Genomic DNA, 17,205 nt, shown 5'->3' with positions numbered 1-17,205 from the left:
GGACAGGGACGCCTAGACTGGAGTACTGGAAGCAAACTGGAAGCACTGGGGACAGAATCACACTGGACTGGGAGCACTGGGAATCAACTGGAAGCACTGGGGACAGGGGGACACCCATACTGGGAGCACTGGGGACATACTGGGAGCACTGGGTGGGCACAGGGGGACACCCAGACTGGGAGCACTGGGGACAGGCTGGAGCAGTGGGGACAGGAATGCCTGGATTGGGAGTACTGGAAGCACTGGGGACAGAATCACACTGGGTTGGGAGCAGACCAGGAGCACTGGGAATCAACTGGAAGCAGCAGGGACAGGGGGACACCAGACTGGGAGCGCTGGGGACAGACTGGGAGCAGTGGGCACAGGGGGACACCCAGACTGGGAGCGCTGGGGACAGACTGGGAGCAGTGGGCACAGGGGGGACACCCAGACTGGGAGCGCTGGGGACAGACTGGGAGCAGTGGGCACAGGGGGACACCCAGACTGGGAGCGCTGGGGACAGACTGGAGCAGTGGGCACAGGGGGACACCCAGACTGGGAGCGCTGGGGACAGGACTGGGAGCAGTGGGCACAGGGGGACACCCAGACTGGGAGCGCTGGGGACAGACTGGGAGCAGTGGGCACAGGGATTCCTGAACTGGGAGCACTGGGGACAGACTCACACCTGGACTGGGAGCTGTGAGGACAGACTGGGAGCACTGGGACAGGACACTCATACTAGGAGCACTGTGGAGAGACCGGGAGCACTGGGGACGGAGGGACTCCCATACTGGGAGCTCTGGGGACAGACTGGGAGCACTGGGGTCAGAAGCACACCTGGACTGGGGGCACTGGGATTGTACTTGGGGAGCCTGGGTGGTGCTGGCACCGCGGGGGGGGGTCCCCAGTTTGGGTGGCGGGGGAGCACCGGGGGCGCCAGTCCTGGGGGGTCCCGGGAGTGGTCAGGGGTCCTGGCGCAGTTTGGGTCCCAGTCCTGGTGGTCCCGATACTGGAATAGGGGGGTCCAGTGCCGGTGGGGGCATCCTGTGCTGGTGGTCCAGTACCGGTAGGGGGGTCCAGTACCAGTGCTGGTGCCAATATGGGGGGTCCTGGTGCGATTTGGGGTCCCCAGTGCCGGTATGGTGGTCCTGGTGCTGGTCCCGGTATGGGGGTCCCAGTCCCTGGTACTGGTGGGTTCCCAGTGCTGGTGGTCCCGGGTGCTGGTGTGGGGGTCCTGGTGCGGTATGGGGGTCCCAGTGCTGGTGGTCCCAGGCGCTGGTGTGGGGGTCCCGGTGCCGGTATGGGGTCCCAGTGCTGGTGGTCCCAGGCGCTGGTGTGGGGGGTCCCAGTGCCGGTGGGTGCCCAGTGCCCGTATGGGGGTCCTGGGTGCCGGTATGGGGGTCCCAGTGCCAGTGCCGGTGGGTGCCCAGTGCTGGAGGGTGCCCGGTGCCAGTATGGGGGTCCTAGTGCTGGTGGGTCCTGGTGCCAGGGGTCTGGGTGCCGATGTTGGGTCCCGGTGCCAGTGGGTGCCTGGTGCTGGTTTGGGGGTCCTAGTGCCGGTGCTGGTGGGTGCCCAGCGCTGGAGGGTGCCTGGTGCCGGTGGTCCCGGCTGCAGTATGGGGGTCCTAGTGCTGGCGGGTCCTGGTGCTAGGGGTCCTGGGTGCCGGTGTTGGGTCCCGGTGCCAGTGGGTGCTCGGGGCCGGTATGGGGGTCCCGGTGTCGGTGCTGGTGGGTGCCGGTGTGGATGTCCCGGTGCCGGTTGGGTGCCCGGTGCCGGTGATCCCGGGTGCCGGTGGGTGCCCGGTGCCGGTGGTCCTCGGGTGCCGGTGTGGGGGTCCCGGGTGCCGGCGGGTGCCCGGTGCCGGTGGTTCCCGGTGCCGGGCGGGGCCGGGGCGGGGCGGGCGGGGCGGGGCCGCGCCGAGCGCCGGGCGGGGCCGTTCCGCTCCGCTCTCCCTGACCGCGGCACCGGCCCCCGGTACCGGCCCCGCCCGCCCCGCCCCCCCCCCGGCCCCACCGGGCCCAACCCCGGTCCCGGTACCACCCCCGGCATCACCGGCATCACCCCCCGGCATCACCGGCACCACCGGCATCACCCCCACCGGCACCGCCGGGCGCGGGGCCCGCACCCCCCCAGGTACCGGCACCGGGCACGGGGCCGCGGCGGGAGGCCCGGGGGGGTGGGGAGGGCGGGCACCGGAGGGGGGGGTAGGACCAGGGATGCGGCTGGAATGGGGGGGGGCACGTGCTCCCCTCCCCCACCCCCGGACGCCTGGGTCCCCCCGCCAGGCCGGGCCCGGGGGGGGGGAAGGGAGGGGGCCGCACCTCCCCTCCCCCCTTCCCGGACGCCTGGGTGCCCCCGGCGGCTCGGTAAGGGGGGGCTGGGGGTGGGGGAGGGGACACGAGCGGCCTCTTGCACACGCGTGTGCCCCCCCCCACCCCCCGCTCTTGCACACGCGTGGGCAGCTCCGTGCCACGCGCGTGACACCACCCCCCCGCAACCTCGCAGACGTGCTCGCACCCCCCCTCCCGTGCCCACGCGTGTGCGCCCCACCTTGCACACGCGTGTGCAACGGCCTGCAGGCACGCGTGTTCCCCCCCCAACTCCCCCGCCACGCGTGTGCCCCCCCAGCACGCGTGTGCAGTGCCTTGCACGCGCGCGTGCACGCACACACCCCTTGCACACGAGCGTGCCCGCTCCTTGCACGCGCGCGTGTGCAACCCCCCTGCCTGGGGGCGTGCAACCCCTTGCACCTGCGTGTGGGCTCGCACCCCGTTGCACGCGTGGGTGCACCCCCTGCACACACGTGCACCCCCCTCACACGCACGTGCCCCCCCTTGCACACGCGTGTGCCCACCCCCCCGCGCGCGTGCCGCCCTGTGCACGCGCGTGGGCGCCCCTACAGGGGTGTGCAACTACCCCAGGCCTGTGCGCCCGCTTGTACACGCGTGTGCTCACCCCTCCCCCCACGCACACGCGTGTGCCCCTCGCAGCCCGTCCAACTCCTCCCGTGTCGCGACAGGGCGCCATGTCCCGACATGCCATGCCGGCGGGGGCGGCGCGGGGGGCGCTCTCTCCCCCCCCGCTCCCCTCCTCCAGCTCTGCTCTGTCGCGACACGGGGCCGGCGCTGTCGCATGTCGTGACATAAACACACACCGCCCCACCCCCGCCCCCCCGGGTCGCTGGTTCCCCGCTTCTGCCTCAGTTTCCCCGTGCGGAGCCGCCGGGGGGGGAGGGGGGAGGCTCCATCCCTTACCGGGATGACGTCACCGCGTGACGTGATGTCACCACGGGGGGGGACACACACACACGACACCTGGAGGGGCGGGTCGATCCCGCCCACCCCCCCCACCCCCCCCGGCCCGGACGCCTGGGTCCCTCGGGGTGACGCTAAGCCCCGCCCACGCCCCCCCGCGGTGACTCACACACCCCCCCCCCCCCCGCACCACCTAATTTTAGTGATGACCTCATCCGCCGGCTCCGCGGTTGCCATGGCAACTCCCCCCTCCCCATGTCCCCCCCCCAATTTTCAGGGGAGCTGGATGGGGCCCGATCCCCTCCTCCCCCTCCCCGGGTCCCCCCCGAACCCCTCCGGACGCCTGGGCCCCCCCCCCCCGCCAGCCCTGCCTCAGTTTCCCCTGGCATATTTGCACGCCCTCTTGCACGCTTGTGCACACCCTTGCACGCTCCTGTGCACCCTTACATGCTTCTGCGCCCTCTTGCACGCTTGTGTGCTCTCTTCCAGCCCCCCCACCCTCGTGGGGTGCACGCACATGTGTGAAGAGGGCTGCACGTGTGCAAGGGGGTGCGCACACAGGAGGGGGGGGCGCATACATGTGTAGGGGTGCACACACACGTGCAAGAGGGTGCATGTGTGTGCGAGGGGTAGGCCTGCACACAAGGGTGCACGTGTCTGTAAGGGGGTGCAGTGCACACGTGTGTGCCAGGGGGTGCGCACCCGTGCTGGGGGTGCACACACATGTTAGGCTGCACACGTGAGTGCAAGGGGGTACACATGCATGTGAGGTGGTGCGTGTGCGTGCAAGGGGATGCACACACACGTGGGGCTGCACACATGGGTGCTGGTGCCTGCAATGGGGTTCCTGTGGTTGTGAGGGTCTCCAAGCATGGGGCTGCACCCATGGGTGCAAGGGGTGCACACGCATGCAGGGCTGCAGGCATTGGTGCAAGGGGGTGCACACGTGTGTAAAAGGGTGCCCGTGCGTGCGAGGGGGTGCACACACGTGTGGGGCTACAGCCACAGGTGCAAGGGGTGCACATGCATGCACAGGGGTGTACACATGGGGTTGCACCCATGGGTGCAAGGGGGTGCCCATGCACACGATGGGGGGGGTGTGTGTGCACAGGTGGGGCTGCAGACAGAGGGGCGAGGGGTGCAGGTGCTTGTGCAAGGGGGTGCCCATGGCTGCAAGGGGGTGCAAGGGGGTGCACAGCATGTAAAGGGGCGCCCATGCATGCAAGGGGGTGCCCGTCGGTGCAAGGGGGTTCACACATGGGGCTACAGACATGGTTGCAAGGGGGTGCATGCACTGGGTTCCACTTGGGTGCAAGTGGGTGCTCATGCTTGTAAGGGGGTGCCCATGGGTGTAAGGGGGGTGTGCGCACGTGTGGGGCTGCAGACATGGTTGAAGAGGGGTGCACGTGAATGCACAGGGGTGTATACATGGGGTTGCACCCATGGGTGGAAGAGGGTGCCCATGCACGCGACGGGGGGGTGTGTGCACAGCTGGGGCTGCAGACAGCGTTGCGAGGGGTAGAGATGCATGCAATGGGGTGCCCATGGGTGTACACACATGTGTGGGGCTGCAGACACAGGTGCAAGGGGTGCACATGCATGCACAGGGGTGTACACATGGGGTTGCACCCACGGGTGCAAGGGGGTGCCCATGCACGTGACGGGGTGAGGTGCGCAGATGAGACTGCAGACAGAGGGGCGAGGGGTGCAGGTGCATGTACAAGGGGGTGCCCACGGGTACAAGACGGGGTACACCCCCACTCCGGACTGACGGCCCCTCCCGCAGGCCGGGGGGCGGCGGGGGGGCGCGGGGGGCCCCCGCCATGGCCTGCCTGCACGAGACGCGGACGCCCTCGCCCTCGCTGGCGCTGGCCTCGGACGGGACCCCGGAGCAGGAGCTGACCCCCACGCAGTGCGTGCTGCGCGACGTGCTGCCCACCGCCCCCGCCGCCCCCACCGCCCCCCCCGAGGCCTGGCCCCGCCGCGGGCCCCCCCGGCACCCTGACCTGGGTCCCGAGGGAGCGGGGCCCCTGGCCGCCGAGGCCGCCCACCTGCGGTGCCAGGCGGGTGGGGGGTTCCTGGAGGGGCTTTTTGGCTGCCTCAAGCCCGTCTGGACCATGATCGGCAAAGCCTACGCCGCCGAGCACAAGCACCCCCAGGAAGGTGAGGGGGTGCAGCATGGGTGCTATGGGGCTGGGAGGGTGCAAGGGGGCCAGGAGGGTGCAATGGAGCAGGGAGGGTGCAAGGGGACTGGGAGGATGCAGTGGGGCAAAGGGGGGTGCTGTGGGGCAAAGGAGGGTGCTATGGGACAGGGAAAGGAGTACTGGGGTGCTGAGGGAAAAGGGGTGGTGATTGGTCAGGGAAAGGGGTGCAATGGGATAGGGATGGGGCAAAGAAGGGTGCAGTGGGGCAAAGCAGGGGGCAGTGGGGCAGGGAGTGGGTGCAGGGGTGCAGAGGGTTCAATGGGGCAGGGTGGGGGGCGGTAGGGCTGGGGTGAGGGTGCCAAGGGGGGGTTGCACCCTGCCCGTGACAGCATGGAGGTGCCGTGGGCGTGGGTGCACCCGGGGGTGCTGATGTGTGGGTGCCGTGCGCGTGGGTGCCCGCAGACCCCTGGGAGGTGCCATTCGAGGAGATCCTGGACCTGCAGTGGGTGGGCAGCGGGGCGCAGGGCGCCGTCTTCCTGGGCCGCTTCCATGGCGAGGAGGTGGCCGTGAAGAAGGTGCGGGACCTCAAGGAGACCGACATCAAGCACCTGCGCAAGCTCAAGCACCCCAACATCATCACCTTCAAGTGAGCGTGGGTGCTGCCAGCACCGGCGTGGGGCAAGGGCATTGGCACGGACGTGGTATGGGCATGGGGACACCATGGACACGGCATGCGGCATGGTCATGCCATGGTCATGGAGTGCGGTTGTGGCATGGACAAGCGGTGGGCATGGAGAACACTCTGGGCATAGGGCATGGACACGGCATGGTCATGGATGTGGTTTGGGGCGTGGACATGCCATGGGCATGGGGCATAGACATGGACATGCCATGGGCATGAGGGATGGAGGCATGGACATGGCACGGTCATGAGCACAGTACGGCACATGGACATGCCATGGGAAAGCCATGGTCATGGGGATCACCATGGGCACAGGGCATGGATGTGGCATGGGCATGGCATGGGCATGGGGAATGCCATGGGCATGAGCATGAACACGGCGTGGGCATGGACATGGCATGAGGCATGGACATGGCATGGTCATGGGGAACACCATGGACATGGTGTGGTTATGGGCATGACCACAGCATGAAGCATGGACACGCCATGGCCAAGCCACAGTCATGGGGAACTCCATGGGCACAGGACGTGGACATGGCATGGGCATGACCGCAGCATGAGGCATGGACACGCCATGGTCATGGGGAACACCATGGGCATGAACATGGACATGGCGTGGTCATGGGCATGACCACAGCATGAAGCATGGACACGCCATGGCCAAGCCACGGTCATGGGGAACCTCATGGGCACAGGATGTGGACACGGCATGGGCGTGACCACAGCATGAGGCATGGACACGCCATGGTCATGGGGAACACCATGGGCATGAGCATGGACATGGAATGGACACAGGCATGGACATGCCATGGGCGCAGGCATAAGGGTCGTGGCTGAGACATGTGCATGGGGAACACCAGCACGGCATGGACCCGGGTGGTCAGGACACGGCATGGACCCGGGGCACCGGCACGCCATGTACATGGGGCACACTGGCATGACTCACGTGTGGCGCAGGGGATGGCCACGCACGGGACAGGTCTGTCTCGGGCCACTCTCAGGGCAGCGTGATCTGGGTGCTGATGGGTGCCCCAAATCAGGTGGATGCCCCGGTATCCCAGTGCTACTGGGTGTCTGGGTGCAGAGGGGTGCCCACGATGCAGATGGGTGCTCCTAGTCTAACTGATGACCTGGGTGCTCCAGCACTGATGGATGCTGACAGGTACCAGGGTGCAGCCAAGTGTTCTGGTGCAGATGGATGCTTACAAGCACCCTGGAGAAGTTGGGTGCCCCAATACAGTTGGGTGCCCCGGTGCTGCTGCGTGTCCCGGCTGGCCGGGCAGCGGGTGCTGAGGGTGCCGCTGTGCCCGCAGGGGTGTGTGCACCCAGGCACCCTGCTACTGCATCATCATGGAGTTCTGCGCCCAGGGCCAGCTGTACGAGGTGCTGCGCGCCGGGCGCAAGGTCACCCCCTCCCTCCTCGTCGACTGGTCCATGGGCATCGCCGGCGGCATGAACTACCTGCACCTCCACAAGATCATCCACCGCGACCTCAAGTCACCCAAGTGAGCGGGAACAGGGGCTTGGGGAGGACCCGTGGGTGCTGGGGTGGGTGACCCCGGCCGTGCCGTGGCCACGATGGTGCCGTGTCCGTGGTGGGGACATGCATGTGGTAGTTGCATGACAGTGGCAGTGCCATACGTGTGGCGGTACCTTGTCGTCAATGGCTGCGTGTCGGTGACGGTTGCATGCCCATGGTGATGCCACGTCTATGGCGGTGACGCGTCCTTGGTGGTGCCATGGCCATGCCGGGCCCACAGTGATGCAGCGCCCGTGGGAGCTGCATGCCCATAGCAGTGCCCTGTCGATGGTGGCTGCGTGTCCATGGCATTGGCATGTCCATGACAGTGCTGTGCCCATGGCAGCTCAATGACCTTGGTGGTTGCATGTCTGTGAACGTTGTATGTCCATGGCAGTACCATACCCGTGGTGGTTCCATGCCCATAGCAATTGCATGACCGTGGTGGTGCCATGCTTGTGGTGGCGGTGCTGTGTCCATGGCGGTTGCATGCCCACAGCAGGACCATGCTCATGGCGGTTGCGTGCCCATGACGGCACCGTGCCCATGGTGGTGCCATGTCCATCCATGGTGGTGGTGCCATGTCCATAATGGTGTTGTGGTTGTGCCATGTCCATGCTGGTGTTGTGGCCATGGTGGTGGCCTACCCATGACCTGATGATGCTCATAGCAGTTGCATGCCCGTGGCGGTGCCGTGCCCGTGTCATTGGCGTGTCATTGGTGTGGTGCTGGCGTGGCGCTGAGTGGGTGCCCCCCAGCATGCTCATCACCTACGACGACGTGGTGAAGATCTCGGACTTCGGCACCTCCAAGGAGCTTATTGACAAGAGCACCAAGATGTCCTTCGCCGGCACCGTGGCCTGGATGGCACCCGAGGTCATCCGCAACGAGCCTGTCTCCGAGAAGGTTGACATCTGGTGAGGGCGCAGGGACCTCGGGGACATTGGGGACATGGGAAACTTAGGGACACTGAGGAACCATGGTGGCGTTGGGGACACAGCAACACAGGGGGCTTTGGGAGGCAATGGGGGCACTGGGGGGCTCAGGAGGCATTGGGGACAATAGGAAGAGGGGACATTGCAAGGACATCAGGGACACGAGGCCTCAGGGACACCTGGGGGGAACAGAGATGGGGACACTGGGGGTGCTGGTGGGGACATTGCGAGGACAGGGTTGAGGGACGTCAGGAGGGGCAGGGGACATAGGGGACACCAGCATGGGCAGAGGCAGGAAGGGGACACTGGGGCAGGGCAAGGGGGACCAGGGGACAGCGGGAAGACTCTGGGGGTGCTCAGCCGTGGGTGACGGGGGCCATGGGTGCTGGTGCCCCCAGGTCCTTCGGGGTGGTGCTGTGGGAGCTGCTGACAGGTGAGATCCCCTACAAGGACGTGGACTCCTCGGCCATCATCTGGGGGGTGGGCAGCAACAGCCTCCACCTGCCCGTCCCCTCGGGCTGCCCCGACGGCTTCAAGGTGCTGCTGCGCCAGTGTTGGTGAGTGCGCCCGAGGGGAGACCCCCGCCTGGGGGCAACCCATCGTGGGGACACCCCACCACGGGGACACCCCACCGTGGGGACACCCCGCCTGGGGCCATGCCATGGGCACCCATGCCATGGGTGGGTCATGCCATGGGGGACCGCACCATGGGCACCCCACTGTAGGGACCACCCTGAGGGACCCCACCATGGGTGCCCCAATGTGGGCAGTGTAGGGGAGATCCCTGGTCATAGGGCCCCCCATCCTGGAGGCACCCCCACCCTGTGGGGTCTGCCTATGGGCACCCCATGGCAGGCTGCACCTCAGGCACCCCATGTGTCCTGTGCACCCTTCTCTGCCCGTGGTCCCAAAAAGCCCCAGCACCCCCCCAGCACCCAGCCGGCCCCCCGGCCTGCACCCAGTGCCATGCTGCTCCCCCCAGGAACAGCAAGCCCCGGAACCGGCCGTCCTTCCGCCAGATCCTGCTGCACCTTGACATCGCCTCCGCCGACGTCCTCTCCACCCCCCAGGAGACCTACTTCAAATCCCAGGTACCCCGCACCTGGGACCCTCAGAACCCCAGGGACCCCCCCCAGCACCCTGGGACCCTCCCACCAGCACCCAAGGACCCCCCAGTACCCTGGGACCCCCAAACCCTGCAGGACAGCTACTTCAAATCCCAGGTACCCCACACCTGGGACCCCCAGAACCCCCAGCACCCCAGGACCCCTGGGATACCCCGGCACCCTGGGACCCCCCCAGTACCCTGGGACCCCCAAACCCTGCAGGACAGCTACTTCAAATCCCAGGTACCCAGCACCCTGGGGTCCCCAGCACCCCATTCACCCCCAAAATACTCATCACCGAGAGACCCCCCAGCACCCCAATGTTCCCAAACCCCAAAGGAGACCTGCTTCAAATCCCAGTGACTCTGAGGGCTGGTGCTGGAGCAACTGTTGCCAGCAGTAGCTGGTGCCCAGTGTATCCAGTCCCAGTATATCCCAGTGCTCATGGTAGCCATGCCCAGCATATCCCAGTGCCTAGAGTAGCTGGACCCAGGTAGTGCAGTGTGCGGAGTGCGTGGTGCCTGGGGTATCTCATGCCCATGGTAGCTGGTCGCCAGTGCCTAGAGTAACTAGTGCCTGTAGTGCCCAGTGCCAGGGGTGCCCAGTGCCCGGGGTGCCCAGTGCCTGCAGTAACTGGTGCCAGGGGTGCCCAGTGCCTGGGGTGCCCAGTGCCCGGGGTGCCCAGTGCCTGCAGTAACTGGTGCCCGTGTTGCCCAGTGCCTGTGGGACCCAGTGCCCGGGGTGCCCAGTGCCCGGGGTGCCCAGTGCCTGCAGTAACTGGTGCCAGGGGTGCCCAGTGCCCGGGGTGCCCAGTGCCCGGGGTGCCCAGTGCCTGCAGTAACTGGTGCCCGGGGTGCCCAGTGCCCGGGGTGCCCAGTGCCTAGGGTGCCCAGTGCCTGCAGTAACTGGTGCCCGTGTTGCCCAGTGCCTGTGGGACCCAATGCCCGGGGTGCCCAGTGCCCGGGGTGCCCAGTGCCTGCAGTAACTGGTGCCAGGGGTGCCCAGTGCCCGGGGTGCCCAGTGCCCGGGGTGCCCAGTGCCTGCAGTAACTGGTGCCAGGGGTGCCCAGTGCCCGGGGTGCCCAGTGCCTAGGGTGCCCAGTGCCTGCAGTAACTGGTGCCCGTGTTGCCCAGTGCCTGTGGGACCCAATGCCCGGGGTGCCCAGTGCCCGGGGTGCCCAGTGCCTGCAGTAACTGGTGCCTGTGTTGACCAGTGCCCGGGTTGCCCAGTGCCTGCAGTAACTGGTGCCTGTGTTGACCAGTGCCTGTGGGACCCAGTGCCTATGGGACCCAGTGCCCGGGGTGCCCAGTGCCTGCAGTAACTGGTGCCTGTGTTGCCCAGTGCCTGTGGGACCCAGTGCCCGGGGTGCCCAGTGCCTGCAGTAACTGGTGCCTGTAGTGCCCAGTGCCTGTGGGACCCAGTGCCTGGGGCACCCAGTGCCCATGGTAGCCAGTGCCTGGTGCCCAGGGTGCCCGGTGCGTGTGGTAGCATGTAGCGCGGGGCGCTCGCTTGCTGGGGTGCCCCTGGTAGCTGGTGCCCACGTGCCGCAGGCGGAGTGGCGGGAGGAGGTGAAGCTGCACTTCGAGAAGATCAAGTCGGAGGGGACGTGTCTGCACCGGCTGGAAGAGGAGCTCATCAACCGCCGGCGCGAGGAGCTCCGGTGGGGCCCGTCCGCGGGACATGGACAGTGGGGTCACAGGGTGCCATGGCCACAGGGGCATCAGGGACATGGCGGGGGGACTAGGATCAGGGGGTATCAGGGGGTGCCAGGGTACAAGGAGGGGTGTTGGGTGCTTGCCCTTATGCATGGCGGGTACTGGGTGCCGTGGGTTGCATGTACTGATGCCACGCGTGCCCCGGCTGCTAGACACGCGCTGGACATCCGGGAGCACTACGAGCGCAAGCTGGAGCGCGCCAACAACCTCTACATGGAGCTCAGCGCCCTCATGCTGCAGCTGGAGCTCAAGGAGAAGGAGCTGCTTAGGTGAGCGGGCACCACCCCAGCACCCAACAGCACTCCCAGAACCCCACAGCATCCCCTATACCCACCCCACTGCTGTAGCCAATGCTATACCAACCCTATGGTCATGGCCAACCCTGTGTCTACCCTATGGCCGGCCCATGGCCATGGCCAACCCTATGTCTACCCCATTGCTGTAGCCAGCACTATACCAACCCTATGGTCAGGGCCAACCCTATGTCTACCCTATGGCCACCCCATCACCATGGCCAACCCTATACCCACCCCATTGCTGTAGCCAGCGCTATACCAACCCTATGGTCATGGCCAACCCTATGTCTACCTGATGGCCGTCCCATGCCCATGATCCCCGCTATACTCACCCCACGGCTACCCAGAGCCCACAACCAGCATTTACCCACCCCATGGCCCCCACCCCAAGGCCACGGCCACCCCACACTGCATCCCCTGGTGCGGGCACCCACACGTGGCCCATGGCAGGCGGGAGCAGGCGCTGGAGAAGCGCTACCCTGGACTCTTCAAGCCACGGGCGCCGCGGGGGCTCCTGCATGGCAACGCCGTCGAGACCCTCATCAAGAAACGCAACGTTCCCCAGAAGCTCTCACCCCACGGCAAGCGGTGCGCCTGGACACCTGAGTCCCTCGGCGGGAAGGGGTGGACCCTGGGTCCTCTGGGGTGGAGGGGTCTGGGGGTTTGGACTCCTGGGTGCTTTGGAGCGGGGTGGGGGCATGGATATGTGGGTCCCTCAAGGTTGGGGGTGGGTCTGGGGACATGGACATGTGGGTCCTTGGAGGGGTTTGGGAGCCTGGACACTTGGGTCCTTTGGGGGGTGGTCTGGGGGCTTGGGTGCCTGGGGTCCTTTGGGGAGGGGGGTGGCATCTCAGTGCCTGGGTTCTGTGCTTGGGGGGCTCTGGGGATCCAGATGCCAGTGTCCCTTGGAGGGGGGCATCTTTTGGGGGGTCTGGACATGGGGGTCCCTGCTGGCTGTGTGTAGGGTATTCCAGGAACACCTGGGTTCCCATCTGCAGTTGTTCCCCATGTCCCCCCCCAGACCCGACATCCTGAAGCCGGAGGTGCTGCTGCCCAAGCTGGATGCGGCCATGGCGCAGGTGGCCCTGCCAGGGTGTCCCAAGGGCCCCCCCTCACCTGGGCGCAGCCGCCGGGCCAAAGGGCGCCATCGCAAAGCGGGACCCCGGGGGGGCTGCGCGGAGCTGGGCCCCGAGGCCGGACCCCCCCGGGGACTGCCCGGACCCCCCCCAACCACTGCCGGCCCTGACCTCCTTGGAGGCACCCTGGAGGCTGTGGGTGCCCCCCCAGCTGCGGTACCTGATGCAGGACCTGGGGGGGCAACAGGCACCCAAGGGTCCCCCCCACCGCGGCCCCCAGCTCCTGGCGAGCCTGAGCGGGAGAGCGGGGCCGGCCGGGGTGGGAAAGTGGGGGCCGGGCAGCACCTCACCCCTGCGGCCCTGCTGTACCGGGCGGCCGTCACCCGTGGGCAGGTGAGAGCCCTGGCCACCTGGTTCCCTTTTTGGGGGGGTTTGGGGGGAGGGACAGGACCCCCAGGTCCTTCCCAGCAGTGGGGAGTGGGCTGGATCCCTTCTGGGAATAGGTTTTGGGGTGGGGGTGGGGTGTCAGACACAGAGGTGCCTCCTGAGGAGGAGGGTCAAGACCCTTGGGTCATCCTGGGGGGGGGGTGTCAGGACCCCTGTGTCCTCTCCAGGGGTGGGGGGTGGGGGATCAGGACCCCATGGTCCCTCCTGAGGTGCAGCAGGAGGACCCCAACACCTCCCCTTTCCACCCCCAGAAGCGGGGGGTCTCGTCGGAGGAGGAGGAGGGTGAAGTGGACAGCGAGGTGGAGCTGCCGCTGCGGCAGAGGTGGGTGCTGACCCACCCTGGATGTTAGGATCGATTTGGGGGTCTGTAGGTGCTCAGACACCTGGGATGGGTGCAGGGGGCCAGTGGGTGCCTGTGTCCCTAGGCAGGGGGGTCCATGGGTGCTCAAACACCCAGGATGTGTGCAGAGAGGGCATCCATGGGTGCTCAGGCCTTCAGCATGGGTGCAGGAGGGGTGTCTATGGGTCCTTGGAAGCCCAGGTTTGGTGTAGGGGGGTCCATAGCTGCTTGGGAGCCCAGGATGGGTGCAGGGGGTTGGTGGGTGCCCGGGATGGGTGCACAGGGGAGGCCCATGGATGCTCAGACACCCAGGATGGTTGCAGGAAGGAGTCCATGGGTGGTTGGAAGCGCAGGATGGGTGCTGGGTGGGGGTGGTCCATGGGTGTACAGAAGCCCAAGATGGGTGCATATGGGTGCCTGGATGCCCTGGATGTGTGCATGGAGGGGTCCATGGGTGCTCAGACAGCTGGGATGGGTGTAGGGGGGGTCCATGAGTCATGGGCCACCCCAGGCTGGGTGCAGGAGGTCAGCGGGTGCCCAGTTGCCCAGGATGGATGTAGGGGAGGCTGTGAGAACCCAAACACCTGGGATGGGGGCAAGAGGGTTCTGTGGGTGCCTGGGTCCTCACCCCCCCACATCCAACCCATCCCAGGTGGCCCCCAGGCATGAGCAAGCGCCAGTCGCTGTCGACCTTCAGCTCGGAGAACTTCTCGGACGGGGACGGGGATGGGGATGGGGACGAGGGGCACACGAGCGAGCCCTCACACAGTGCCACCCCCGACGTGGGCAGCACCAACACGGACGAGCGTCCCGACGACCGCTCCGAGGACCTGCTCTCCCAGGGCTCCGAGATCCCCCTAGATGCCGCCCCCCCTGAGGGTCCCGGCCGCCGTCACGGGGGGCTCAGCCCCAAGGTGATGCCCCCACCCTGGGGTGGGTGCTGGGGAGCATCCACAGTCCTGCAGGGATGGGCGGCATCGTGGGAGGGGGTGCTCCCAGGGATGGGTAGCGTGTGGTGCGGGGTCCCTAGGGTTCCCCAGGGCTGGTACTATGGGGTGGGGATCCGTAAGGTTACCCAGGATGAGGTTAGCAAGGGGAAGGGGGTCCCTCAGGGTTCCCCAGGGGTGGGTATCATGGGCTGGGGGTCCCTAGGGTCCCCCAGGGCTTGGTATTATGGCATAGGGGTCCCCTGCGCCCCCCAGGACAGGATTAGCAAGGGGAAGGGGGTCTCTAGGATGGTCCAGGACTTGGTACTATGGGATTGGGAGTGGGGGTCCCTAGGGTCCACTAGGGTCAGGTATTATGGAGTAGGGGGTCCCTTGAGCCCCTCAGGCTGGGGTTTGCAAGGGGAAGAGGGTCCCTAGGACCCCAAGGCTGTGTACCATGGAATGAGGGGTCCCCAGGGCTTGGTACCATTACCTGGGGGCTGGGGGGGGGGGCGACGTTTGTGTCCCCCAGGGCTGGGTACTATGGGATAGTTCCCCAGGATGGGGTCAGCAAGGGGAAGGGTGTCCCCTGGGCCCCCAGGGCTGGGTGCTATTGCCTGGGGGGGAGGTCCCTGGGGCCCCCCGGGGCTGCGTGTTATAGGGTAGATGTCCCCTGAGCCCCCTGGGATGGGGTTATCGAGGGGGAGGGGCTCTCCCCAGTGCCCCCCCCCCCAAATGAGGTACCTTGGGGAGGAGTCTTATGAACCCCCCCTATGACAAGGTAACAAGGGGAAGGAGTGGGGGGAGGCAGAGACCTCCCAAGACCAAGTACCATGGGGAGTGGGTCTTCTAGGAGGTTCTGGAGATCCCCCCTAGGGACACACACCATGGGGAGGGGGTGCCAGGGTCCCCAGAACCAAACACCACGGTCATGGGTTCCCCAGGACTGGTAGCAAGGGGGGAGTGGGGCAGCAGGGCGGAGTCACCACTGAGCCCCGCCAAAGGCCGAGTCCCTTAGGGAGGAGCTCTCAGGGCCCCCAGGGACTGACTGTCATGGGGAGGGGTCCCCCAGGGCCCTCCAGGGCTGGATAGCACATTCAGGGGTTCCCCAGGGCTCCCCACGATGGGGTAGCAGAGGAAAAGGGGAAGGGGGGTCCCCCAGTACCAAGCACCTTGAGGAGGGGGCTGCAGGAGTCCTCCAAGACCAGGTGCTATAGGTAGGGGTCCCCCAGGGCCCCGCAGGACTTGGTACCATGGGCAGGGGGGGTCTCGGAATAAAGCATCACTGGGAGTGGGGTCCCCAGGGACCCCCCCAGGAACAAGCACTATGGGGAGGGGTCCTGCAGGGCCCCCCAGGAGCAGGTACCATGGGGAGGGTCCCCATGAGGTTCTCCTCAGGACCAGGTACTACAGCAAAGGGGTGCTCAGAGCCCCCCCCCAGACCAGATGCCATGTGAGAGGCACCCCCAGGATCGGATTCATGGGGAGCAGGTCCCCCAAAGTCCCCCCCCAGATGGGTAACATGGGGAAGGGGTGCCCCAGCCCGGTAGGCCAGGGGAAGGGGGCCCCTGAGTTCCCCCCAGGACCAGGTACCACGGGGAGGGGGTCCTGTGAGACCCCAAGGTCAAGTACCACATGGACAGGGTCCCTCCAGTGCTGGGTGTCATGTCTGGGGTGGGGGGGGGGTGTCCCACAAGGCCCCCAGGATCTATCAGCTTGGGGAGAGGGTCCTCAAGGCCCCAAGGGGTGGCTGCTGTGGAGAGGGGATTCCCCCAAATAGCAGGGTGCCTGGGGAGAGGCTCCCTAGGACTAGTTTGGGGCGGGGGGGCAGAGTCCTCAGGGCTCTGCCCTGCAGAAGGGGGGTCCCCTAAGCCCCCCCAGTGCCAGCTGTGGGGCACGGGGAAGCTCTGAGGATGTTTAACCCCCCCCTCTTATGTCCCCCCCACCCAGGTCTCCGAGGACTCAGACTGCGACAGCGCGGAGCTGGACCACTCAGGCAGCGGCGAGGGGCCCCCCCGGCCCACAGCCCCCCCCGGCCTGTGACCTGTCCCCCCCCACCCCCCTGCACACACACCACCCCCCCCACTTGTACAGCCCCAAATATTTATATAAATATCTATCGATCTCTACAGAAAGCTCTGTGCTGTCTCTGTGCCTGGAGGTGGGGGGGGGGGGGAAACAGGACTCAGGGAGGGGGCACTGGGGGCTATTTTGGGGGTGGGAAGAACAGGGGTGGGGGCTGCCTCGCTTGTGTTTATGTAGGCCCTCCTGTAATAGCCCCCACCCCAGAGCTGGAGAGGGCCTGTCTCCCCAGGACAGGCTGAGGGGTAATTTGGAGCAGGGGGTGGGTAATACAGTACATAAGGGGCTACAGTCCCACCCCTTGTTTACTGGGGGAACTGGGAGCACTGGATGTGGCAGAGGTGCAGTGCTAGACCCCGAAAGGGGGGGGGCACCACACACCTCTTACCCCCTCACCCCTGGGAACCAAAGCACAGGCCCAGGGGCAGTTTGTGGAGGGAGGGCAGAGTGGGGGGATACTGGTTTCCATTAAAGACCCATGTGTACGGCAGTAGGAGAGGCAAAGAAACCCCCAAAACTCATCTGGAGTATCAAAGACAACCCCCCCCCCCCGGCCTGGTTTATTGAGCCTGGGGGCTCCCTTCCACCCCCAGAGGGAACCCAACCCATACTGGGAGCACTGGGGAGAAGTGGGGTGGGGTGGGGTGGTGTCAAATAAAGACTGAGACAGGCAGATCCATTAACCAAAATATCCTCCAGTTTC

The 17,205-nt window shown here is 66.5% G+C and overlaps 1 protein-coding gene across 1 annotated transcript; it reads left to right on the top strand.

The window, feature by feature from the left end:
- The first annotated feature begins 1,904 nt into the window (after positions 1 to 1,904).
- MAP3K12 (mitogen-activated protein kinase kinase kinase 12) lies at positions 1,905 to 16,537 on the top strand. The gene is made up of 14 exons (XM_075075790.1): positions 1,905 to 2,113; positions 5,021 to 5,397; positions 5,841 to 6,024; positions 7,374 to 7,565; positions 8,338 to 8,496; positions 8,913 to 9,071; positions 9,497 to 9,605; positions 11,171 to 11,280; positions 11,488 to 11,604; positions 12,082 to 12,219; positions 12,653 to 13,100; positions 13,406 to 13,476; positions 14,147 to 14,408; positions 16,371 to 16,537. The coding sequence occupies exons 2-14, from the start codon at positions 5,058 to 5,060 to the stop codon at positions 16,461 to 16,463; spliced, it is 2,382 nt and encodes a 793-aa protein (XP_074931891.1). The 5' UTR covers positions 1,905 to 2,113; positions 5,021 to 5,057; the 3' UTR covers positions 16,464 to 16,537.
- Positions 16,538 to 17,205: the final 668 nt, after the last annotated feature.

Source organism: Phalacrocorax aristotelis, chromosome 26, assembly GCF_949628215.1.
Source record: "Phalacrocorax aristotelis chromosome 26, bGulAri2.1, whole genome shotgun sequence".
NCBI lineage: Eukaryota > Metazoa > Chordata > Aves > Suliformes > Phalacrocoracidae > Phalacrocorax > Phalacrocorax aristotelis.
Note: the sequence above shows the minus strand (reverse complement) of the source record. Positions and strands in the feature narration are given on the sequence as shown.

Coding starts and splice junctions, on each gene's coding strand:
- MAP3K12 (XM_075075790.1), top strand. CDS start 5,058: ATGGCCTGCCTGCACGAGACGCGGACGCCCTCGCCCTCGCTGGCGCTG. Junction 6,025..7,373: donor CCCAACATCATCACCTTCAA/GTGAGCGTGGGT, acceptor CTGTGCCCGCAG/GGGTGTGTGCACCCAGGCAC. Junction 9,606..11,170: donor AGACCTACTTCAAATCCCAG/GTACCCCGCACC, acceptor CACGTGCCGCAG/GCGGAGTGGCGGGAGGAGGT.